Consider the following 25,458-nt stretch of genomic DNA (forward strand, 5'->3'; position numbering starts at 1 on the left):
CGCCAAAAAAAAGGTACTGTCTTATTTCAAAGGACATAATTGGGCACACCTAAGCAAAACCTAAGTCCAGCAAGTAGCTCAAGGCTGGACATCTGGGATTCACTCACGATCTTTTGGGCTCCATAGAGTTCTGACAGCTCCACTCCTTCGACTCTGCCATTCACAGCTCACATAGCTCATCTTGCAGACCCAGTCCAGCTCCATTCCACACCTACCACTGTCCTTGGTGGTCAGCCCACGGTCCTGGCATCTCCACTGAAACTGAGGCTGCACCTTCACCAATGGCCTTTTCTGCCCTCTTGGGGGGTGCATCTCAGATTCTCTCCATGACTCCTTCAATCCTGGGGTCTTCACTGCAACTGAGTCTGCACTTTCACCAATGGCTTTTCTTGGCCTCTCAGAGTGCCAAGCCTCAGCTGCTCTCTGTGATCCCTTCACACTTTCAACACCAGAACCATGCAGGAGACTCTTACACATTACCAAGTCCTGCTTCCGGCTTGAAATAGAGGTGCAGGTCCCCTCTGTGTGCTGACCCTGAGGAAATACCTCCCAGAAGACTCCACCACAGTGGTGCTGGTCTCTTGTTACTTATAGCTGATTTTTCAGCCCCAGCTAACCAGCATCATTTGTCCCAGTAAAGCAAAGGTTTTATTTCAGGTTCTGGTCTCTTCTTAATAACAGATGATTTTTCAGCCCCACCCGACCAGAACCCAATCCAAAATCTCACATGAACAGCCCTGATCATCTCTGCTTCCCTTTGAAGCTTCACAAGCCAGGCCTCCATCGTCTACAACTCTTTCAGCATAACTGTTCCAAGCTCCACTGTAACAAACTCTGAGCACACAATGGCTTTTCCAGCCCAAAGTTCCAAATGTTTCCACAGTCCTCCCCAAAACACCAAGGTCAGTCTGTCACAGCAATATCCTTTTCTCTCTTAGCAGCTTGTCCTGGTTTGTTTCTTCATTGCTGTGACAAAACACTCTGACAACTACCAACTTGGGGAGGAGAGGGTTTATTTATCTTACATCTCCTGGGTCACAGTTCATCAGGGAGCCCAAGGTAGGAACTCAGGGCAGGAACCTGGAAGCAGGAGCTGGAGCACAGGCCATGGAGGAACACAGCTTACTGACTTGCTCCCCTGGCCCCTGCTCAGCCTGCTTTCTTATACAACACAGGCCCACCTGCCCAGGGGTGGCACCACCCACAGTGGGCTGGGCTCTCCCACATCACTCATCAAGAAGATGCCCCTCAGACATGGCCACAGGCCAGTCCAATAGAGGAAATTCCCCAATTGAGGCTCCCTCAACCCAGGTGTGTCAAGTTGACACTAAAGCTATCCAGCACAGTAGGTAATCCTGGTTTCAGGGTGTCTAGGCATTGGTAGGTAATCCTGGAGTCTCTCTTTCTGTGACAAGTCCTTGTTTGGGTGGGTCCTGAGGGCAGAAGCTCTTCACACTGCCTTGTCAAAGCTTCTAAGACCCAAGCCTTTATCACCTCTGTGAGCCCTGCCTTTGCCACTAAGGAGTTGTGTGTCCCTAGCCAACAGGCCATTAGGTTAGCAGTTGTATAACTGGAATGCAGTTACATGACATTGGAGTGAACGCTGAATCTCATGTTTCCTTACAGACAGAACCTCCACTGAACACTCCAGAAAACAGAGAATACCTTGCAGAAATCATGTTTGAGTCGTTTAATGTGCCAGGACTGTACATCGCAGTTCAGGTAAAAGAACTTAACACCTTGGTAACTGATGGCAAGAAGTGCAGGTCCCAGGTCATCCCGAGACTGGGCTGGCGTCCCTCTTCCTCCCTGAGTGCATGGCTCCAAGTTGGTCAGGCTTGAGCCAGAGCACAGAGAGCCTGGTCTGTGACCTTTATCTTCCTTCACTGATTGGTCTGCTCCATTTTCCATGCAGCATCCAGTGTGATTTTCTCTGGGTGACAAGGTAGGGGTGTGGGTGTGGTTCATTTTTTAGCTTCTTATTTTTGGCCAGAAAAGAAAACAAAAAATACCCAAACCAAGGAGCATTGGAGTCCATTGGAAAACAAAGTAAGCCAGGAAGGGTGCCTCACACCTGTGATCCTACCACTTGGGAGGCTGAGGCAGGATGAGCTAGGCCAGCTTGGGCTACATAGTGTGTTCTGGGCCAGCCTGGGCTACAGAGTGAGATCCTGTCTCAAAAAAACAAAAGGCAACCAAAACCCAAAGCAAAATAAATGTGTTTGGGGGTCCTCTGTTGATGAAGCTGCTGGTCTCACACGCCCTTGTTTCTGAGGGGCCCTGAGTGTTCAGGGGTGAGCAGAAGCCATTTTGAAGCCTCTTTTTCTTGGCCTACGGGTTTGATTTTGCTTTGGTGATTACGTACATTTCCTGCATAATATTACTCCCTTCTGAGGAAGAGGAGTTCCATGGAAAAACACGTTTTGAGGGTACTGTGTGCTGTTGCCTCCTCATGGTGAGTCATAGTGCCTGTCAGCATGGGTACAGCTCTGAGAATTTCCCTGCTGAAGGAATCTATTAATTTTATCCTCCCTCAAGATAATTAGAATAGGAGACACTTAAGAAAACATGCAACTGACTTTTTTCGGGGGAGGGAGAGGATAAATCCTACATAGGCCAATCTGGTCTCAAACTCATGGCCGCCCTCCTGCCTCAGCCTCTTGAGTGCTGTGATTGCAGATGCTATCACATCTCATGAGGGCTAATGGCTCCTAAGATGCCTGTGTTCCAAGTTCTCTTAGAACATGGTTTTGGGAATTTCAAATTCCTGTGCTCCATCTTGGCCTGGCTTTGGGCTGGACGGTTCCTTGCTGCAGGGTGCTCTCTGCATTGCAGCTCACAGAGCAGCACCCCACCTGCCTGCCACCATCAGCCACCCCTCCGACACATGTGAGCACTGGTGGCAGAGGTGGCCAGATGTTCCCCAGCTAGCAGAGCTGCCTGTGGCTGAAGGCTATGGTTAGAACCACTGTCTTGCACCTCTCAGGATTTCTGGATGGGAGGCCTAGCGTCCTTCTAAAAACTGTACGGACTTGGGGTGTGGCTCAGCTGCTAGTGCTCGTTCATCATGCACAAAGCCCAGGGTTTGGTCCCTGCACCGCATAAGCCTGGTGTGGTGGTGCATGTCTCTAATCCTAGCACTCTGGAGTTGGAGACAGGAGGATCAGGAGTTCAAGGTCATCCTTGGCTACACAGTGCGCTTGAGGCCAGCCTGGGCTTCCTGAGACGCTTTCTCAAACAAACAAATCTAAAAGTCAACCCCCCCCCCAAAAAAAAACTCCTTCAGTGATTTTGGTCCCACAAAGAGCCCAGTGCCGTGATCTCTGTGTTCAGAGAACGTCGCCCAGTGCCGTGGTCTCTGTGTCTTCAGAGAACGTCACCCAGTGCCGTGATCTCTGTGTTCAGAGAACGTCGCCCAGTGCTCTGTGTCTTCAGTGACGTCGCTCAGTGCCGTGATCTCTGTGTCTTCAGTGACGTCGCCCAGTGCCGTGATCTCTGTGTCTTCAGAGACGTCACCCAGTGCCGTGGTCTCTGTGTTCAGAGAACGTCGCCCAGTGCCGTGGTCTCTGTGTCTTCAGAGAACGTTGCTCAGTGCCGTGATCTCTGTGTTCAGAGAACGTCGCCCAGTGCCGTGGTCTCTGTGTCTTCAGTGACGTCGCTCAGTGCCGTGATCTCTGTGTTCAGAGAACGTCGCCCAGTGCCGTGGTCTCTGTGTCTTCAGAGAACGTCACCCAGTGCCGTGATCTCTGTGTTCAGAGAACGTCGCCCAGTGCCGTGGTCTCTGTGTCTTCAGAGAACGTCACCCAGTGCCGTGATCTCTGTGTTCAGAGAACGTCGCCCAGTGCCGTGGTCTCTGTGTCTTCAGAGAACGTCACCCAGTGCCGTGATCTCTGTGTTCAGAGAACGTCGCCCAGTGCCGTGGTCTCTGTGTCTTCAGAGAACGTCACCCAGTGCCGTGATCTCTGTGTTCAGAGAACGTCGCCCAGTGCCGTGGTCTCTGTGTCTTCAGAGAACGTCACCCAGTGCCGTGATCTCTGTGTTCAGAGAACGTCGCCCAGTGCCGTGGTCTCTGTGTCTTCAGTGACGTCGCTCAGTGCCGTGATCTCTGTGTTCAGAGAACGTCGCCCAGTGCCGTGGTCTCTGTGTCTTCAGAGAACGTCACCCAGTGCCGTGATCTCTGTGTTCAGAGAACGTCGCCCAGTGCCGTGGTCTCTGTGTCTTCAGAGAACGTCACCCAGTGCCGTGATCTCGAACGTTGCTCAGTGCCGTGATCTCTGTGTTCAGAGACGTCGCCCAGTGCCGTGGTCTCTGTGTCTTCAGAGAACGTTGCTCAGTGCCGTGATCTCTGTGTCTCTCTAGGCAGTGCTGGCTCTGGCGGCTTCCTGGACATCCCGGCAGGTTGGCGAGCGCACGCTGACGGGAATAGTCATAGACAGTGGAGATGGTGTCACCCACGTTATCCCAGTGGTAAGTACCGTGATTCCTGTTTCACTCTCTGCTGCTCAACACCTGATTTGAGGCAAAAGAAGAAATTTAAAAGGCAAAACAAAACTCTACACCCTCTGTAATTAAAATACCTCCTCTAACTGACATACTTAGAATTGGTAACAAGAATTTAAAAAGCCTAGGACTGTGGGAAAGAGTACAGAAGAAGGCCAGTGTTTGTAACTTTGGCAGTTTTCAAATTGTGGTAGCGAATTCTGTGGTCAGATAACTTTTAGCAGCCTCGGTGGGTTCCCGTGGGTGTAGTCTCCGTGCCCTGGCTCATCATCTGAGCTGCTGCAGGTGGACATCCTTCTGGCGTCAGACTCACAGGTACAGAGCATACCCAGCTGAAAGGCTCTAATCAGATGATGCTTCCAAGAGCGTGTCTTGTTTTCAAAATTTATTTAAAAGTCATGAAGGGAGTGCACATTTTGTGGGAGTCCTTACAATACCGCTTGCTAATTTAAAAGTATTTTATTTATTATTTTTATTTTATGTGTGTGGGTATATTGCCTACACGTAGGTAGGTGCACCTGTGTTGTGCAGTGCCTGCAGAGGTCAGAAGAGGACGTCAGATCATATGGAACTGGAGTTACGGATGGTTATTACACACCCTGTGGGTGCTGGGAATCGAACCTGGGTCCTCTACTAGAGCAGTCAGTGCTCTTAACTGCTGAGTCATCTCTCCAGCTCCCCCACTGGTTAAATTTTAATTTTTTAAAACATTAGTGACATGACTCCCTCATTCAGATTTTAGGAGGCCTTTGCATCTTTCTTTTGGTCCAGGGGATTATTTCATGGAATTATTTAAAATTTATTCTTTTGAAAATCAGCAATCATTCCTGCTCATCCTCCAGTTCCTCAGTAACCATAGCTGCAGTGATAATGACAAATACTTATGGTAACCACAGACACACACACACACACACACATACACACACACACACACATGCACTCACACAAGCACATACAGACCTCTTCTTTTAAAACATTTAACTTATTTACTTATTTTTATTTTATGTGCATGAGTGTTATGCCTGCACGTGTGTAAGTGCACCTGTGTCGTGCAATGCCCACAGAGGACAGAGAAGATGTCAGATCCCCTAGAACTGGAGTTACAGACGGTTGTTATCCATCATTTGGGTGCTGGGATTTGAACCCGGGTCTTTTGCTCTTAACCACCGAGTCAATGCTCTTAACTACTGAGCCATCTCTCCAGCTCCACAGACTTCTTTTTAAATTTGAAATACTTCGCTTTTCTTTTTAAATTTGTGTGTGTGTGTGTGTGTGTGTGTGTGTGTGTGTGTTCAGTTGTGTGGGCCTGTGTGCCATAGTGCATATGTAGTAGTCAGAGGAGAATGCATAGGAGTCAGCTTTCTCTTCTTCTCCCGCCATGTGGATTCTGGAGGTCAAACTCAGGTCAGGGCCCTTACCTGCTGAGCCATCTCACCAGCCCTTAAATTTAATTTTAAATGCAAATTAGTGTATTGAAAACCTCAAAGCTAGCCGGGCAGATCTCTGTGAGATCGAGGCCAGCCTGGTCTACATAGTGAGTTCCAGGTCAGCTGGGGCTACAGGGAGACCCTGTCTCTAAGAACAAAAGCAGGGACAGCAGCAACAGCAACAAAACCCGAAGCAGGCGGTGGCCCATGCCTGTAGTTCTGCACCGGAGGTCCCAGAGTTCATCCTTGGCTGCATACTGAGTTCAAGGCAGCCCAGGTACACGAGAGAGACCCTGCCTACATCATACTAACACCAATACTAATAAAATCAAGGCTGGAGAGATGGCTCAGTGGTTAAGAACGCTTGCTGCTCTTGCAGAGGACCCAAGTTTAGTTCCTAGCATCCACATCAGGCAGCTTACAACTATCTGTAACTCCTGTTCATGAATTCTGACATGTACGTGCACATGTGCATATACACATACGTACACATTTAAAAAATGAAGAAAAAACAAAACAAAACAACCAAACCTCAAGAAAACAAGTTCATCTCCTTTAACTGGAAAAAAATCACTATTTCATTTCAAAAACTGGAAGGAATGAACTTCCAGCGTGCAGGTGCTGTTATACCTGCCTGAAGATTGAAGTCACAGCGGTAGGAAGGCTTAATGTTACTGTGCCCACAGTCAGGAAGAAAAGATCCCACAATTCTCTCATCTCCAGGCTCCCGCCCTTTATCATCTCCATGGGAGGAGTAGAGCCCTCTCCCTTCAATGTGAGCTGGGTTCCCACCCTTCAAAGCAGTCTCAGATGCCAGATGTCTGAGCACCGCTGGAAGTGTCCATGCCCCTGGATGTGCAGTACTCATGGGGTCAGGCCTCTGGCGTTGCCTCTCAGGACTGAGCCAGCACCAGTGCTGTGGCCGGCCCCAGCTGTCTGTCTTTGGTTCATCTGTATTGGAGATGAGGGTCTGAGGCAGACATCTGATCACTCTGTTCACGGCAACTCAGCTACCAAATATGGTAGGAAAAGCAGACATTCCACAGTTTTTTATAACTGAGAGAAAGAGGTTTTATGAGTGTTCACTGTATATTAGTTTGATATCAGTAATTAGTGATACTTTTTGTCTTATGGCCAAATATTATGTGAAAATGATGATTACCTGAGAGTCTGGCATGTGGGCCGAGGCGAACACGTGCTGTGGGCCAAGGCGAGCACAGCTGACCTTCCTGCTGCTGTTTGGCCTGGGGCCTGCTGTGTTCAGGTGGAGCTGGTGCTCTCTTAGAAGATGATGTATGTGATGCTTAGGGTGTGAATATGAAAAATCAGTGTGTTAGGAAGCTAGTATTTCGTGGGTTTGTGGTGATCTTTGCTATTTTAGTAATGCCTTCATATCTTATCTCCCTCTTAAAATGGTTTACAAATACTCACCCTGTTAGAAGGGCCAAATCTTTTGTCTAGAAGTTAGACACATCAGAGAAAAGCCCAAGAGAATTGGGAAGGTGGTCCTTGCAGCTTAGGGGGCTCCATCCGCATGATGAGAGGGCACATCTGCAGCCAAGAGGTTCACTGCCATGCCCTCTGTCTCCTTGGGGCTTTGCAGTACAGAAGTCATGAGGTGCCATAGGGTGAAACCAGCCACCAGGATCCCTCCACCTGTGTCTCTACAGACAAGCTGGACAGGCGCTAGGCCCTTGGCTTCTGATGCCTACAGAGGGGCAGTGAGGGGGGCCTAGGACCCATCACTGCTGTGAACACATGGACTTTGGGTACTAGCCCTGCTGGTGGTGGGCTACAGACAGCAGTGCCTATGGCTCCTCCTGGCACCTCACATGTGTCTCAGTGGCTCAAGAAGGCAGCAGAGAGACTCTAGACCCTGAGCCACACTGGGCTTCTGGTGGCACAGCTGCTAGGGTCCTTGTGTCACTTCTCAGTATGACGGATGGGACATTTCTGGAGTGCTTAGTACCTGCTGTAATGTAGTACTGGATCACCTTCACTGTCAATGCCCTCGGGATCATGTGTTCCACACCATGGATGAAGGCCTGAGGCCGAATCTCACCTGCTGTTTCACAGGCACCTGGGATTTGGATCCAGGATGTTGGGAATGCAGTCCTCTGTGCTTGCCCACATTGCTGATTTTTAACGTGGAGGGGATTTATAGTTGTCTAACAATTTGTGGACAAAGCCTCTCCTGTTTAGAGGCGGACATAACTACTGATTTTACTGTTCTCCCAGACAGCATTATCCTTTGCAAATGAACTATCCTCTGCAGTTTCCCGTGTTCCTAATGAAAACATCATTTAGATTGTGTATAGAGAGTCAGGTTATTGGAGTCATTTACAATTTTAAATATTAATAGAACTGCAGATGTAGTCATTTAAAAAAACCTCTGGTTCTGAGCTTCCTGAGTGGGAGCCGGTAAATGCTGGTTAGTGCCCAGAGGGGCGGGTGGGCTGGCGGTGCCGGCAGGAATCTCCTGTGTATGGTGGCTCTTGGCTGTGGTTACTGACATGGGCTGTCCTGCCTCTTCCTCTCCAGGCAGAAGGTTATGTAATTGGAAGCTGCATCAAACACATCCCCATAGCAGGCAGAGATATTACGTATTTCATTCAACAGCTGCTAAGGGAGAGGGAGGTAGGCATCCCTCCTGAGCAGTCACTGGAGACCGCAAAAGCCATCAAGGTAAAAACATGGGGAACCTGGCCGGTTTGGGGGTGAGAGAGAAATGGTGCCTGGATGGTCCCCTCGGTGCCATCATCCCTTCCTGCTTCCCTCTTCTCCCTCCCAAGAGAGTGGGCCTTGATGGGCCAGGGAGTGCAGTGGGCTGAGGTTAAACCTCCTCTTCCTTACACAGACCCTCTGTGGAGGTTCCAGCTCCAAACTGGTATTGAGCCACCAGTGTGTGTAGTAGAGCATCAATTAATTGAAGCCTAATTAAACAGAACCTTCAGTTAGCCACTTGCTGCATTTATGTCTCTCCATGCTTCCCTTAGGTATCAGGAGGCAAATCACAGTAGCAATGGTGGCTGTCAGGAACCCAGTGGTATCTGCTTGCCTTCATTCCCTGAGAATACACCTCAGAACCATGCCGGTCTAGGACGCAGAGTCATTAACAGCACCCACCTGTGTGTCTCTGGACTTCTGTTGGTGCACTGGACTAGTTATAGGAAGTTGGAGAATTTAATAGCAACAGAAACAAAATGGCTCATTGGCCTTTATTTGGAATGTCCATTGGTCTTTGCATTGCTCTGTGCACAGCAGTTACAGACCCTTTTAAAGGAACTTTTTGAGTTTGCAAAAATCAAAACACAGCAACAAAAATCAAAAGGCAAGAGATTCCTCGCGGTCCATGGCTGATGATCGTCTAGAGATGAGGAGGAAAGGTTCTGTTTGGATTTGGAGAATCTGAGGTGGAGTGCTGTCCTGAGGTGTGCCAAGACTTGCCGCGGTCCCCGCCTTTGCTTGCCCTTCTTCAGTGGCAGCAGGTGGATATTTGCTCCAAGCTTCTTTGCTGCCCCAACCAAAATGGAGCCTGCTGCCTCCTTTGCCTAGGGTTGCTCCAGGAGTGTATGTTCCTGAGAGGCACCACCAGGGGGGCCTTTCCTGAGCCTTGTGCTGCACACTCACTTTGCTCCTTGGGCTGGCTGGGTGGGTTCCAAGTGTGAGCCTCTGTGATGACAGGCTCTCTGGTATTGACCCCTTTGCACATCTGTGATGATCAGGCGTGAACAGATCCCTTCTGCAGACTCCTCAACCACTGTGCTCTGGGCACAGTCAGCCTTCACCCCACTTCTGCCTATGAAGGAAGAGACCCTAGGAGGGGTGGCTTAGAGTCACCCCTACTCCATGTCCCCACCAAACCTCCTGTGGTCACAAGCAGACCAGAGGGAGTGCACAAGCTCAACACGCCTTCATTGCACAAGTCCAGAGCCTCATGGTGAATGAGCACTGATGCTTGCACCTACACTGTGTGCCACCAGTTTAGTGAGTTGAGATGTCAAAGGACACTGGCTACGTTTCTTGAGGACAGTTGAGTGTCTTGGTCTCTAGTTCCAATAGGCTTAGAGTTGCCGACTGTGCCCCTCTCGCTGCCTTCATTCAGGGAACTTGGAGTTATGTACTAGTTCCCACCCCATAGACAAATAGGGTATCAGAGGTACCCAGAAGACAGTGTTAGAAGACACTTTCATAGGAAAATACACATGGAAGTCCTTGAGTGAACCACTTCTCCCAAAGTGTGTGTAGTAAGTCCTTGCTGGGTGCCCATGCTGCAGGCTCAGAGAGGACTCCTGGCTCTTGCCTACAGGAAGCTAGTGCTGACCCAGGCATCACCTGCTCTTGTCCAAAGGATCATCACAAAGATCCCCAGGAATGTCAGTATTGCCCCAGGCTGTGCAGACACTTGCCCTGCTGCAGGTGGAAACCGTTCTCAAGGCTGTTGAAGCAGCCACCTGCTGGCCACCTGTCAGCCACCAGCTGCCACCCCAGCCCTCCTGCCTGGCTTGCTTTTGTTCTGTGGTACCTGCTACCTTATACGATGTCACCATTTCCTTTGCTGACTTTTTTCAGTTGCCGGGCATCTGACTCTCAGTAGGAATACCTTTGGCAGAGATCTGAGTAGTTAATCATTTGTGTCTCTCCAGTGTTGTTCAAGGGACTTACAATACCTGGCCAACCAGGTGTGCTCTCAGGTACACAGAGCTGGGGGAGTCCTCTGCAGGCAAAGGTCTCATGGTGGCTGGAGTCACTCCCTAGCACGACACACCCCAGGGCTAGGTTGCAGATGGTCACTGCACTCTAGAGTAGGCCAGGTGTAGTTTGCGGCCCCAGGGCAGCAGTTAGGCGCCTGGACAGGCCCTAGAGAGCAAGCCTGAGGGAGCAAACAAGGCTGAGTGGAGGCAAGGTCAGGTGCTTTATAGTCTACGGCAGGCAACAGAATTAGTGAGAAGACGGCTGTGAGTAAGAGCCACGTTGTGGAGGAAGTGGGCTAACCTGGTCAAAGTTCAAGCATAGTCATGTCTAAGCTGAAAGAGGAGGTTGATAGCCCAGCCCCGTGGGAGTGTGGGCAGATAGGAATTCAGAGGTGTCTGTAATGTGTGGGTTCCTGTGTGTGTATCAGAGGGCAGAGACAGGCGGTTATTAATGCTTCGCGATGTCTTTTTGTGTACATGCAGGAGAAATATTGTTACATTTGCCCTGATATAGTCAAGGAATTTGCTAAGTATGACATGGATCCCCGGAAGTGGATCAAGCAGTACACGGGCATCAATGCGATCAATCAGAAGAGGTTCGGTATAGATGTTGGTTATGAAAGGTTCCTGGGACCGGAAATATTCTTCCACCCTGAGGTGAGCAGGTTCTCCTTGTGCATGGAGTGCTTTTGTGTGGAGCGGTGCTGCCCCCCAGTGTGCACAAAGGGCAGTTCTCAGTAAAGGACCAATGGCCGTTCCTCATGGTGGCTCCCCCTGCATCTGCCTGGTCTGCCTGACCATAGACTTACCTGCTTCAGTAGTTAAGGTGGATTATCCCTGAGAGGTGAGGAAGAACTTTCAGGAGCAACAGAAGATGATGGGATTGAAGCTGACGGAGCACTGTGTGTGCTACTGTGACCGTGGCTGATCTCAAGGATGTGTCCGGGTAGCCCCTGCATGAAAGTGGGGTGGAGGCAGAGCCTTTCCAGCCTTGTGACTGTCCATCCTGGAACCAGTGAATGCCCAGCTGGTGAATAACTGCAATTGCCTCCTTCCCCTGAGACTATCGTACATTGAAGTTTTTCTTGTGTTTTTTTTTAAAAAATATATTATTATTTTTTTATGTGCATGAGTATATTGCCTACATGTATGTAAGTGCATCCATGTTGGCAACACCCACGAGGTCAGAAGTAGCCGTCAGATCCCCTGGAACTGGAGTTACAGACGGTTGTTAGCTGCCATGTGGGTGCTGGGAATTGAACCCAGGTCCTCTGCAGGAGCAGCCAGTGCTCTTAACCACTGAGCCATCTCTCCAGCCCCGCTTTTCTTGTTTTTAAAAGCATATAAATCTCATATGTGATCCAGCTGAATTTTTCATACGTTAGCTCATTTAACTCATGCAATTGTATCCAAGGGTTGTTTGCTCAATGTCATGATGGCATGGATTGTTTATTTTAAAGCTACCACCATCAGCAAAGCTAAGCTTGTGTAATTTTTCAATGACCACATTGTTTTCCCCTATAGCCTGGCTAATGTTTCCATGGTATTAGCACTCACATGTGTTTCTTGCTGCACGTGTGGCGTGTGTGCGTGCTTTTCCCTTTCTCTTGGTGAAATGACTCACTGTGTGCTCCTCATGCAGGGTGGGCCTGTCCGTGTGACTGGCAAATACTTTTCTTTCCCTAAACCCACATTTCATGTTAACATTACTCCATGCACACATCGGTCAGCTGTGTGCAGGTCCTTAGACATACTTTCATTCTAGTGTGATTTGCGTATTTGTTAGTTATTTTTAAGGAATATTTTTGAGGGGCCTGTTTGAAAGATGGCTCCGTGGTTAAGTTCCAGCACCCATTCCTGTTGGGTGGTTCACAACTGCCTGTAACTCCAACTCCAGGGGATCTGGTGCCCTCTTCTGGCCTCTACAGGCTTTGCACGTATGCGTGTACACCCCCCCCCACATATGCATGTAATTAAAAATAAAAGTAAAATCTTAAAAAATATGGTTTGAAAGTAATTTGTGCTATTTGAGAGTAATGTCTAATTTTTCTCTTATATTCACGTAACATTCAGTTTGCCAACCCGGACTTCATGGAGTCCATCTCCGACGTTGTTGATGGAGTCATACAGAACTGTCCTATAGACGTGCGTCGTCCGCTCTATAAGGTATAGCCACTTGGGTAAGGTACTTTGACTTTATTCCCAAACTGAAGGCCTGCAGTTCTTAGCGGCTGATGGAATGGGCAGACATTCCTGTCTCTCCCATTCTATGGAATTCTTTCCAGGCAGTGTGACCGTGAGATGTGAATAACATGAAGAGGAGGGTGTAAATAAATGTTCGGGAATATGCAGTTAACTGGAGGGAATACTGCATTTCCTCCTCCTCTTCCTTTTCCTGCCTCCCTCCTTCCTCTTCTTCTTGAGGTAGCCCAGGCTGGCCTGAATGACTTGGAGCGTGTGACTCTCTTGCCTCCACCTCCTAGTGCTGGGACCACAGGCCTGCACCACCACGCCCAGCTTATGTGGTCTTTTTTTCTCTGCAGAACAGTATTTGAAGTGGTCTTAGCCATATGTGTGGATTAAAATGTGAAGGTGTTGCCCTCAGGTTTCTGGAAACTGATCTTGTTCCATGCCGATGAGTCGTCGTTGATGTGGTGTGGAGACAAGACCCTGAAGCAAGACGGTCAGATCGTGTGTGCTCCTATAATTTTTTTTTTTCAGAATTCTTTGATTGTCTGGAATTGTAAAACTTGAAATGAGAAGAATCCAGTAGTTACTTCAGAGAAGGAAATATTGCTGACAGTCAGCTAGCGAGAGCAGCCATTCTTCATCCTCAGCCACCTTCGCAGGGGTGTGTCAAGCCTTTGGCTATCCCCTTACACTGTGCAAACTTAGGCAGCTGAATTTTGAACAGGAGAGAAAGAGGCTTAGCAACAATGATGCAATGAACATTGTTCTCTTTTTATAGTGGGATACGATGTAACTTTTTAAAAGAATGAGGTCCATAAACATGAATTCAGGAGAAAAATCTGGGGAGGGGTAAGAGTTCAAGTGAAAACCAGCTTGTAAAATTTACGTATAATTAATGTGAAGGAGACTTTATATTTGGAATGATAGATAAGAAATACTTAAATGTTACCACTGGTGGCAGGGTGGTGAGTAACTTACACCTTTTCCTTTTGGTATTTCAAAATTGTTTGGCATTTTATAGTTAATATGATCTCTATAATTGGAAATTTTTCCCTATAGAGACCACTTTATGAGTAAAAAAATTACGATTCTATTTTTATTTGTTTCATGCCTTTAATTAAACCTCTTCCTCCAATAAAGAGTAGTAGGAAAGGGGGACTGCAAGGAGACTGAGTAGTGACAAGACTGCGCTCCTGGGAAAGGCCCAAAGCACCAGGTGGATGCGAGGACCTTGAACTTAGGCTTTCCTTTAGGGCTGTTACTTTTATTGCAGGGAAATTTCATAACCTCATTGATTTAAAATGGTAAGCTTGAGCAGGCCCGAACAAGATCAGACTGTCTTTGCTTTTTCTGTTCCATGTCCAAAGTCTCCGGAATGAATCTCCACTTCACCTGGCAGTTCTGCTGTGATGCTGTTTTCAGCTTTGGAATTTTTTATTTTATTTTATTTTTATTTTTTGGTCTTTTTGAGACAGGGCCTCCCTGTCACCCCAGCTGTCCTGGAACCCACTATGTAGACCAGGCTGGCCTTGAACTCACAGAGATCCTCCTGCCTCTGCCTCCCAAGTGCTGGGATTAAAGGCATTTTAAGCTATTAAGTAGCACTGCAGAATGTGCTAACCATGAACTCAAGAAAGCTTTCCGAACAAGCAGACAAGGAATGAATGAGAAAAGCCCGTGCCTCCGCAGGTACTCGGTCACATGCCTTCAGTCGATTATGTCAGAGGCACGTTGGCCCAGCAGACGAGCATGCGGTCCAGTGTCAGGTTTGCTGGCCTGGGAAAGCACTGGAGAGTGGAGGGGAATGTGGCATATGAAGAGAAGGACGGTGAGCCTGGGGCTGGGGGTGGGGCAGGAGGGGTGGGATCGGCTCCTGCTACTCTTTGGCTTCTGTCCTTCTCTTCACCGTGATTCTCTTCAGATTCCACCTTAAGTTTTTTCATTGTTTTTTTTTTTTTTGGCGCCCAGGGTCTAACACTGTAGCTTAGCCTGGCCTGGAACTCAGTATGTGGCCCAATCCAACCTCAAACTCATGAGGCTTTCCCTGCCTCAGCCTCCTGTGCTGTAGAATTATATGTGATTTACAGCGGGCCACCAAGCCTGGCTTCCATGTGCTTGTCAGACACTGCTGGTTCACTATCCTTTAACCACCTCAAGAGCTGGACGGAGTTTCCTGCTCAGCTGTCCTTAACACTGCTTTCCTCCTGGGCACCTAGCTAGGAGTGCTTGGGTGCATCAAAGGTGTGTGCAAGGCAGTAAATCTACTGTCTCTTGACACCAGGAGATTACATGTGCTACTAGTATGTGATACTGATGTGTGTGTGTGTGTGTGTGTGTGCGCGCACATGCATGTGCATGCTGAGGAGCAAACACGGTGACTTACATCCCTAACCTTTGGTTTTTCTATATAGGCTAGGCTTGAACTTGTGGTTCTCTGTCTTAGCCTCCTGTGTCCTGGGGTCACAGGAGTGCACCACCATGCCCCAGAGCCATTCCTACAGTGGGCATATATACAGAGTAGAAAAGGAATATGGCCATCTACTGTAATCACGTAGGGTAGCTACAGATGTGCAGGTCAACAGTTTCCTATGGATCATTTGCTTAAAGGGAGTGAGACCAGAGAGCCATAGTAGAGACTTGGTCTCACAAGAGGTTCTGTTTGGGTAACAACTGGGAAAAGAAGCCTAGTGAGTAGATAGAAGGTATCTATGACTTGCATTTTTCCCTTTTTTATTTATTTACTGGGTGTTGCTATGTAGCCCAGGTTGGCCCTGAACTTGCAATCATTCTGCCTCAGTCTCCTGGGTGCTGGGATTATAGGTGTGGGCCACCATGCATAGAATTTACTAATTTTAAGTCTCAGTTTCCATCAATCTTGAACTGAGAGTCAATGTAATTAAGTTTATAAGCCAGAGGTAATTTCAGATTGAGATTTTTGTGGTTTATTGCTTTCTAGGACCTGTTACTACTGTTCAGGAAGAACCTTGAACTCCCTCCATCTGACAGATTGTACTTGAAATGTTATTAATTGTAGACTTTAAAAACCATTTAATAAATAGCTACAGTGTATTGAGTGCTTGCATGTTGAAGAACCGGATTAGCAATTGTTTACAGCCGTTGTCTGTGGGGGCTGCTGTTTCTGCCCCCGTTTCACAGACAAAACTGAGATGAGCCTTTGCTATTCTAGCCCCTGCCCAGGCACATTCCCATCTCTGCTGTTGTGTGTTGGTGAAGCTTCTGTATGTGGGGAGTCTAGTGGAGGCTTCCAATAGCATTGTGCCTTTTTTAAAAAAAATTATTATTTTAATTTTATGTGTATTCATGTATTGCCTGCATGTAGGTAAGTGCACCCATGTTGTGCAATGCCTGTGGAGGTCAAAAGAGGCTGTCGGATCCCTGGGCCTGGAGTTACGGACAGCTGTTAGCTGCCATGTGGGTGCTGGGATTCGAACCTGGGTCTTCTGCAAGAACAACCAATGTTCTTAACCACTGAGCCATCTCTCCAGCCCCAGCATTGTGTCTTTTAAGCTTGTACTCTTGCTGAAGTTAACGCTCTCCTTGGGAGACTTGCACTGGGTCAGATTATGTAAGTGGTAAGTGGCGGGGGTTGGATTTTGAGCCACTTTTCCATATCTTTGAAAAACATGGGCCACTTTGTCACATCGCACACCATAGTTGAGGTGGTGTGAAGATGGCTTTTCAGCAAAGGAAACCCTGTCCCTGTCCACCTCTCTCTAGGTTAATCATTCCTTCTCTGTGAGTTTATAAAGGTTTTAGCTTGGCCGGCCATTCAGTCTGTTCGGAGTTAACTTGTGCACCTTCGGCTACATTTGTGTTTGTGTGTAAGTAGATGGTCGGTGGCAGGGAGGGAGGGGTACGGAGCCTCCAGGCGACTGCAGCCTTGGGAATGGCTAATGTCAAGTAGAGGTGGGAGGGTGTGCGACATGGAGTTGACCATGCTTTTGGTCTTGTCATGAAGGTAGGAGAGAGAAGGGACAAACACCTGCCCCTCTGGGCCCTCAGACACCTGTGGACTACAATCTGCTGTGGGGACTGAGCCTCTGGACTCAGTGGACCCCTGTGTCCATCTCATGGCTGAGCCAGTGTGGATTGGCAGTAGGTTTGTCCTGTCTGTGGCTCACTCCTGGAAGCTGACATGCCTTGGTCGCTGCTGCAGGGTAGGCAGCCCTCAGGTTGCCTCGGTTCTGTGCCCTGGCAGTGATCGGTGGGCACCAAGCTTCTGCTACAACCACCAAGAAAGGGGAAGATTTCCAAAGCCAGGGGCGTGCTGAGTAAATTGAAGGTTAGCATTGAGACCTGCAGGCACCCGCTTTCTGGTGTTAGTTCACCAGGCGCAGCTGTGAGAGGGGTTTTCTCCTATGGCAATCTCAGACCAGGAGTTGGCCAACTCTTCCTGTAAAGGACCAGATGGTGAATCTTTTTGGCTTTGCGGAGGTCATGTGATCTCTGTTGCATTTCCTCCATCCTCCAGTGCTTCCGTAGATAGCGTGGGAACCACTAGAAGAGGCTGGATTCCTGTAAAACTTTATTTACCCAAACCGGCGGGCAGCTTGCGGTAGGCGGTTGGATAGCCGGTTCCTGCTGGAGTTCCCAGGCCTGTGAGTTATCTAGGCTCTCGTCTGGCTGGTTGCACACATACAAGTGTGTTTATTAGCAGGTCAAGGCCTCCTTTAGAGCAGGCTTTATGGAAGAGTGGGTGCTGAGCTCCTGTCACACTGGGGATTTGTGGCTTTGGCCAGCACTGCCCAGGGGAGAGCCATGGGTTGTTTGGGCAGCTTTTTTGATGATGGTGTTTGGAAGTGGTCAGTCCTTTGCTCAGATGGACTTGCACTGTATAGGATGGAAGAAGGGTTTTGGAGCCAGTGTCTTGGAGCAGTGACACTTCACTGTGCAGGGCACGCCCTATTCTGGGCCCCTTTTCCAGCTCTTTCTCCGAAGTGTGGAATGAACTTGCCATGAAAAATGTCCTTCACCTCAACTGGAGGGTTGGTGATCGCATATACACAGGTGCATGGGTTTTTAAACAAAGTAAACACTCTGCAAGTTAGAAGATACACTGCATGGTCCGCAGCACATGGGCATCTCTGCAGAGCCAAACATCTGTCTGTAGGGTGTGTACCTGTGAACAGTCTTCTTCCTGACCCTTCCCTCCTCCATGACCAATGTTGGGCCCATTCTTGCCAGTGGCCCAGACCTTTCACACTGAAACAGTAGTCAGTGGATCAGGAATGATGTAGAAACCATGGTCCAGGCCCAGAGAAATGACACATCTGCTGGAACCTGATGGATGACCTGGAGGGCCAGACGCCCTCTCACAGGAATGAGGGCGATGGGTCTGACCTCGGCCTCCCGTGTGCCTTCTCCCCAACCTCATAGCTCTGTCTAGACAGTGGCCACGTTCATGGCAGCGGCACCACAGAGACCCTGTGGAAAGGAGTTTGGAGCACACGCCTTGGTTCCCTGTTCGGCATCAGAGGGTGCTGTCTTTCTCCCTGTGTGCACCCCACTCCCTCCTTGAGGCAAATGTAGGGTCAGGTTTTGGTGGCCCACAGTGGGTTTATTATGATCTAGTGAGTAGGAGGTAGCTCAGTTTAAACTTGGCAGACCTGAGGCCTTCCAGGTCATCGAGTCAGCGTCTCACGCAGGCTGTTAGGCAAGAAGAAAAGGTAAGAACGACAGATGGCCTTGAAAATTTAGAACGTTCCCAGCTTTACTGCAGAACGGTTGACATAAACATCTGTATGTTCAAGGTATGCAACAGGATGATTTGATGAATGGTTCACTACAGAATCTTACCAAGTCCAGCTAATTCACACACCCTTTACCTCTCTCACAGCATGTGTAAACACTTGGGATCTACTTTCAGCAAATCCCCGCTGTACACTACCTCTCCATGAGACAGGGCCTGGGTCGGCCCCACAGATTCTGATGTAGTTGGGCTAGGGCCAGGCTGGGCACCTGGACATTAGTAGCTTTCCAGGTGAGTCTAGAGCTTGCCTCAGCTGATGGTTACTGGCAATAGCGAGTCCACTCTCAGATTCATCAGCGTTCAGTAGAGTGTCTACTCTGCATGAGGGCAAAACAGTTGGAATTGCTTTGTAATGTCATTGGGTGTCTGTTTGTGGTGTCTTGAGTGCCTGCTGGTACTAGACTCTGGTTAAATTTAAGGAGATTTAACTTGTATGCAGTGTGGCTCTTGTCTTCAAGAGTTTATCAAAAAGCTAAAAATGCTGAAATAATGAATGGGAACCACGACAGGCTAAATGTCATTAAGGTGAGTCATGCAGATGCCAGCGTTGAGAGAAGGTGCAGATTGCATTTAACTAGAGGGATCAGCATTGGCTTTGAGAAGATGCCTTGTGAGCCTTGAGGTCTGCGGAGCCAGAGGGTCGGGGCGAGGTGGGGCTGGTGCAGGGTCCTCAGAAAGAAAAGAGAGGCCACCTGGAGCCTGGGGCTCAAGGAGTGAGAGGAGGCACCAGCCAGAGGATGCCTGTCACCTTGCTTTGGCCCTGGGCTGGAAGTTGAGAAAGACCCTACTTGTTATGTTGGTTGAGAAGAGAATCCATCTTGATTCATGGTTGATTTTTCTGTAATAAGTGGCTTAAATCAGTGTATATACAATAATCTCAGCACCTTTTAAATCAGAACAGCGTGGTACAAAGTAAACGAGTTATGTATTTTTTTTAAAAACTTACTTATTATTGAATGTGTGTGAATGTTAATGCCTGCATGTATGTAAGTACACCCATGTTGTGCAGTGCCCAAGGAGGCCAGAAGAGGGCATCAGATCCTTTGGAACTGGAATTAGGAATGGTTGTTAGCTACCATATGGGTGCTAGAATTCAAACCCAGGTCCTCTGCTACAGCAGCCAGTGCTCTTAACCACTAAGCCATCTCTCCAGCCCCATGTATATTATTATTTATTAATGTTGAATACTTTAAATGTCTTCAATGGTTGGAAGAAGAAACACACATCAGCGGTGTTTTCATCCTTTGTCTTTTACTTTTCAAGACTGGGGATCAAGTCCAGGGCATTCTAGGCAAACACTCCACCAGTGAGCCACATCCCAGCCCTTCATCCTTTTCAGTTAGGCCTTTTTATAGCTGAAACCCATATTAAAACCTAATATGTGAGCAGGTGGAAGGATTGCTGCTCTGTTTGGGTAGGGTGGTGGGCAGGAAAGTTCTAGAACTTTCAGTCCTGTATCTATACTCCTATTCCCCCGTAACTTTTAACTGAAGCTTCCTGCCAAGACATCCCCGATTGGTAAGATTTCTTTTTGTCTAACCTGGAAGGGGTGTTAACACCTGAGCTTGCCGAGTTGAGAGGCTTCATTTTAATGAGCAAGATGATATCTTGCCTGATGTTGCTCATTGCCCAGCAGCACTGAGGGGATCTGCTGGCCGCTTTCTAGGCCCAGCACAGGAAACCAGGGTGCAGGCAGGCAACTGCATATTGTGGGCTGATGTGGTGATTTGTGGGGGCCCGGGTTGGATGTGACGCCCCAGGGGCTTCCTAGCGCTAGTGCTGCTCATATGGGTTAGCACCAAGATGGACATACTCTGCAGCTGTGGCATCGAGTGTAGGTCCACATGTGACTGGCCCAGCCTTGAAATGTAACTGTTGAAACAGGAAAGTATTTTACATTTTGTTTAGTTTTAATTGATACAAACAGAACTAGCAATATGGCTAAGGGTTGCTCTGTGGGGCCTGGTGTGACCTCAGAGTGAACACAGCAAGGGCTGCTCTGTGGGGCCTGCAAGCTGGTGTGACCTCAGAGTGAACAGAGGGATAGGAAGGGAGAAGTAATCATCTGGGGCTAGAGCAGTGGCTCAGTAGTTAAGAGTGCATACTATGGAGGAGGGGGGAGGAGGAGGAGGAAGAGGAGGAAGAAGAAGAGCCCAACACCCATGTCAGGCAGCTCACAACTGCCTGTAACTCCAGCTCCAGGGGCTCTAATACCCTCTTCTGGCCTCTGTGAGTATCTACACATATGTGTGCATGTGCACACGTGCACATGCACACAGACATACACAGACAACTAAAAAAACAGTCATAAAGGAGAGAATCTATTTTCAGGGCCAGGAGTGTGCTGTAGATCAGAAGGGATTCAGCATCCCCGGACCTGACACCTAAACATGGATGGTGAGCAAGATGCCTGCAATATAGAAAGGGTCAGATCATTTGGGGCCCGGAAGAGAGAGGTGTGAGCCACCACATGCTGCCTGTAACTCTCCAGAGACATGGTCTTGCATGCAGCAGGAGTCTGAGTCTGCCTTAAGGGCCTCTGAGGAGCTAATCTATGTCTTGAGATAGAATTCCTTGTCTGGGAAACCCAAGAATGCTCTTCAGGCCTTCAGCTGATTGGATCATCACCAAGACATGTCACTTAACTGTTGACCACACCTGACATTACCCTGACCACAACACTGGGATTCATGTTTGATTGAGTCACTGGATGCTATAGTGTGGCAAGTTGGCATAAGATTAACCATCTGAGCTGGGCGTGGTGGCGCACACCTTTAATCCCAGCACTCGGGAGGCAGAGGCAGGCAGAGGCAGACAGATCTCGGTGAGTTCAAGGCCAGCCTGGTCTACATAGTGAGGTCCAGGACAGCTGTGGCTACAGGAAGACCCTGTCTCAAAAAAGACAAAAAAAAAAGATTAACCATCCTGGAACCTAGAGAGCATCTCAGGGAGAAGGGAACTCTAGAGGATAACAGTCCCTCAGGGCCAGTAGACACCAAGAGGCCAAATCATTGAAAAAAGGGAGCCACAGGGAGAGATGCAGGTGATTCTTGAAGGCTTTGTCACTGGCCATGAACAGCTCCTAGAGCCAGCCTTGAACATTGGCTTGGATTTCCACAGGGATAGGGTTGGGTGTCATGCAACAAACTTTGCTGAGTTCAAACTCTGCCCTTTCCTAAGAGCACAGCAAAGATGAAAAGGGCTTCGAACAAAGTTGCCAGCTGGACCTGTGATTGCGGTGCTGTCTAAACGGAGAGGGACAATCTGTCTCTTGGTGTGGCCCATCCTTACTCTCCCTCAACACGTTTGGTAAATGTCTTCCCCATTTTCTCGTGATGGGGATGGAATCCAGGGCCTTTTATATGCTAAGCAAGTGCTCTACCACTGAGCTACAGTCTTAGCCCCAATTTTTTTGAGGATCTGGAGGGAGGGCTCAGTGGTTAAGAGCACTGGCTACAGAGGACGCAGGTTCAGTTCCCAGCACTCATTGGTGTCTAACAACCATCCATAACTCCAGTTCCAGAGAATGTGACATCTTCTGGCATTGCATGAACCAGGTGCACTTATATACATGCAGGCAAATCATACACATAAAATAAATATTACATAAATAAATAGAAATTTAACAATTGAGACAAGGCCTTGGTTAAGCTGCTAAGGCTGGCCTTGAACTTGCTGTTTAGCCTAGGCTGGCCTTGAACTTGCTGTTTAGCCTAAGCTGGCCTTGAACTTTCAATCCTCCTGCCTCAGCCTCCTGAGTAATCTGGTATTACAGACCTGTGCTACGCAACCTGGATGCCTGTGTGAGCTGTCTTCAAAATCATGCCTGTATTGTGAGATGTTTCACCAGAGAAGATCACTCAGATAAAGTATTGCTGAATGAAAGTCTTTTTTTAGCTGGCCAGTGATTATACAAGGGTGTCCGAACCCAAGTGCAGCCCTGAGCCATCTCTAGGGTAAGCTTTCATACAGAAAAACCATAACCACTGGTGAAAAGTTTAATCTCCCAAGCTTACAGGTGGAGAGTCCCCTTAACAATTTCTACTCTATTAAGCAACAATTACTATTTTGCAGAAGCAAGCCAAGCATAACCTACAGAAGCCATAAATCTGCAGTTAGCAGGTGCTCTCCAGTACACGCTGACCTGTTCCCAAGATAACTGGGGTCCTGTTGATGTGTGTTCCCATACCCTGGGACAGTGGCCTGATAATTTCAGAGACTGGAGTCAGCCTGAACTTAAACATGGCGTAGCTATGGTCAAGAAGGTGCCACATCACACCTGCAGATACACTGGTGGCTCATAGGTGGCGCCATGTGTCTGTCAAACTGAATTGAGATTCTCCAGCCTGAAATGCATTGGGCACCAAGGGAGCAGGGCTTGTTATTCTTCAAGCTGATTTACCACCCCCCCACCCCCCAGTATATTGGAAGTTAGACCAGGACCTTGCACTTGGCCAGTACTCTACCACGGAGCTACACCCAGCCCGTATTAGATATTAACAAACGAACTTGCCACTGATAGTTTATTTGAAGTCTTTCTGACTTAAATTTCAGGAGACTGAAAGGTTGTGTGTCTGTAATGTCTCTACTGGCAGAGGGAAGGAGCCTTTGCATTCATTTGCAAAGCTGACTTAAAATAGAGACCATTTTTCACCAAATACACATTTACACACCAAGGTAAGAGGCTTTTGGAAAGCCCAGTCAACACAGTGGGCTTCATGAACCCCTGACTTCTGACTCCAAGAGAAGGGACAAGATAGAGCCAGAACTAGTCAGGAAGGTGGGGTAGGGGCGGTGTCCAGTTCAGCATAGGAAGCTTAGACTCCACAGGTGGGCAAGCATTAGAAAATCTGAGACACACCAAATGCTTTAATGAGCAAAATGCAGTCACTCTGAGCAGCAGTTATTACTGACTTTTTCATATTAGTCTCCTGAGTATAGGTAGGTAGATGGGTGTATTGGGTCGCATCCATATTTTGTATCCTGGGTCTCACTTTGCACTTGCTGTGAGCTCTTTCTCAACTAATTGAAAGTCTTCAGAAGCATCATTTCTGATGAGGTCTGGTTCACGACTAACCTTTCCTTGTGTTGGGGTCTTTGGTATTGTTCTTTAGTTAGGGAGCACTTTTTCTTTATGAGGACATGTTTTGGGGCACAATCTAATCTATATGGGGTCTCTGTCAGTGATGCTTTCTGAGTTGAATGGTTCCGATTTGAGAATTTGCTGATCTGGCAGAGCAGACATTTGCTAGCTGAAGTTCCTTCCCATCGCCCCAGGCCTTTGAGTACACTTGGATTTTCAATCAAAATGCTAAGTGGGTTTGTGGGAGGGGGTTGCTGGGTATCAGGAAAATGCCTTTCTAGAGGATTGCTGACAGCCAGAACTATAACCCATGAAAGTTGCTGATTGGCTGAGGAAGAACACTCATTTCCCTAGTTAAGCTCCCTGTAGAGTGAACACGTTGAGCTTTGGCTTTTATTGAAAGTGCCTCCCTGAGAAGCACTGTTTTCCTGTCTTTATGGTTAAGTGTGGGTGCCCCCAGTCAGGTGGCCTAGGCCTTCTGAACTGCCTGAGCCATGCATGGGCATCCTGATGTCTGGGTCCCCAGCCTCTCTAAGCTGCACTTCCCTGTGCAAAGCCCACATGGGGGCTGTATTAGTTGTTTCTTGTGGGTGTGATAACACCACGACCAAGGCAACAGTAAGAAGGAAGAGCTGATTGGGCAAAGGGTCCATCATGGCGGGGAGGCATGGCCAGAGGTGGCCTGCGATACTCATCTTCAAGCAGGTACAGGAAGCAGAGAGAGTGAAATTAGAGATGGGTAAGGCTAAAGCCCTCCCCCAGTGACCTGTTTCCTCCAGCAAGGTCATACCTCCTAGGCCTAAAAGAGAGCCACCAATGGGTTTGAAGTGCGCATGTACTTGTAGCCTATGGGGGACGCTAATTCGAACCACCACTCGGTGTTGTGCTGTCACAGGTTTGTCGGTGGATGTAACCAGACAATACTGGTAATGGCTTACAGTAGTGCTTGGTACTCAGGAAGTATGTGGGGTTAAGTGATGAAGTTGCTAAGAACCATTTCCTTCCTTAACTCTTGTCCTTCAGCGTGGGGTGGGCCATGCAGTCAGGCAGGTCTGCAGCTTCCTAGCTGTTTGCCTCTGGGCCTGTTTAGCTTCCAACCACTGGGCTTTACCCTGTGAAAGGAAGTAAGGAGGCCGTTTAAGAACAGTGTGGGGCTGACTGTGACAACCGGCACCACCACCACCGCACAGTAACGCACTGATTTTATTAGCGACTTTGCTCCTTTGTGATAAGACCTGGAGGCAGCAGGTTGATAGCCGTTTATTTATCCAGTTCAAGGGAATACAGTCCATCATGAGGAAGGCGTGGTGGGTGCGTGGCAGAGGGACTGTGTGGAGGTGGGCATGTCACAGTGGGCGTATGTGTGTGGCATTGGGTGTGTGTGTGTGTGTGTGTGTGTGTGTGGAGGTGACACCGTGTAGGGGCGACACTGTGTGGAGATGACACCATGTCGGGGTGACACCGTGTGGGGGTGCAGGGAGGTCAGTGAGGAGTGTAGGAGCTAAGGGGGGAGCTGGAGAAGGAGGGAGGGAGCGTGGCAGCCAACGTCGTGGGGTGGGACGGTGTGGGAGAGCCCTGTGGAGCAGGACCCGACAGAGCGCCTCTCCCCGCCAGCCGAGGTGTGCCCGGGGTGGGAGGCTCAGCTGGAAGCACAGGGAAGTGGGGTTTCAGACCGTAAACAGCCAGTGTGGAGCCCAGACCTCACCTGCGCGGTCGCTCGCTGCCTGTTCTCGGTGAGCCGCTGTTAGTGCAGGACCCGCGGTGTGAGAGGGTCCAGCACGTCTGCGGGGAGCG

At 48.7% G+C, this 25,458-nt stretch overlaps 1 protein-coding gene across 4 annotated transcripts in view; it reads left to right on the forward strand.

Annotated features, from left to right (window-relative positions):
• The window catches only part of Actr3b (actin related protein 3B), a 93,622-nt gene that overhangs the window by 54,331 nt on the left and 13,833 nt on the right, over window positions 1-25,458 (forward strand). For all 4 annotated transcript variants that reach the window (XM_008847256.3, XM_008847255.3, XM_008847257.3 and 1 more), the window contains 5 exons: window positions 1,627-1,722; window positions 4,360-4,467; window positions 8,469-8,612; window positions 11,105-11,278; window positions 12,695-12,787. In XM_008847256.3, the coding sequence (XP_008845478.1) occupies window positions 1,627-1,722; window positions 4,360-4,467; window positions 8,469-8,612; window positions 11,105-11,278; window positions 12,695-12,787 (615 nt within the window). The remainder of the gene's footprint in view (window positions 1-1,626; window positions 1,723-4,359; window positions 4,468-8,468; window positions 8,613-11,104; window positions 11,279-12,694; window positions 12,788-25,458) is intronic.

The sequence above is a fragment of the Nannospalax galili genome, unplaced genomic scaffold, assembly GCF_000622305.1.
Source record: "Nannospalax galili isolate Female #2095 unplaced genomic scaffold, S.galili_v1.0 scaffold302, whole genome shotgun sequence".
In the NCBI taxonomy this organism is placed as follows: domain Eukaryota; kingdom Metazoa; phylum Chordata; class Mammalia; order Rodentia; family Spalacidae; genus Nannospalax; species Nannospalax galili.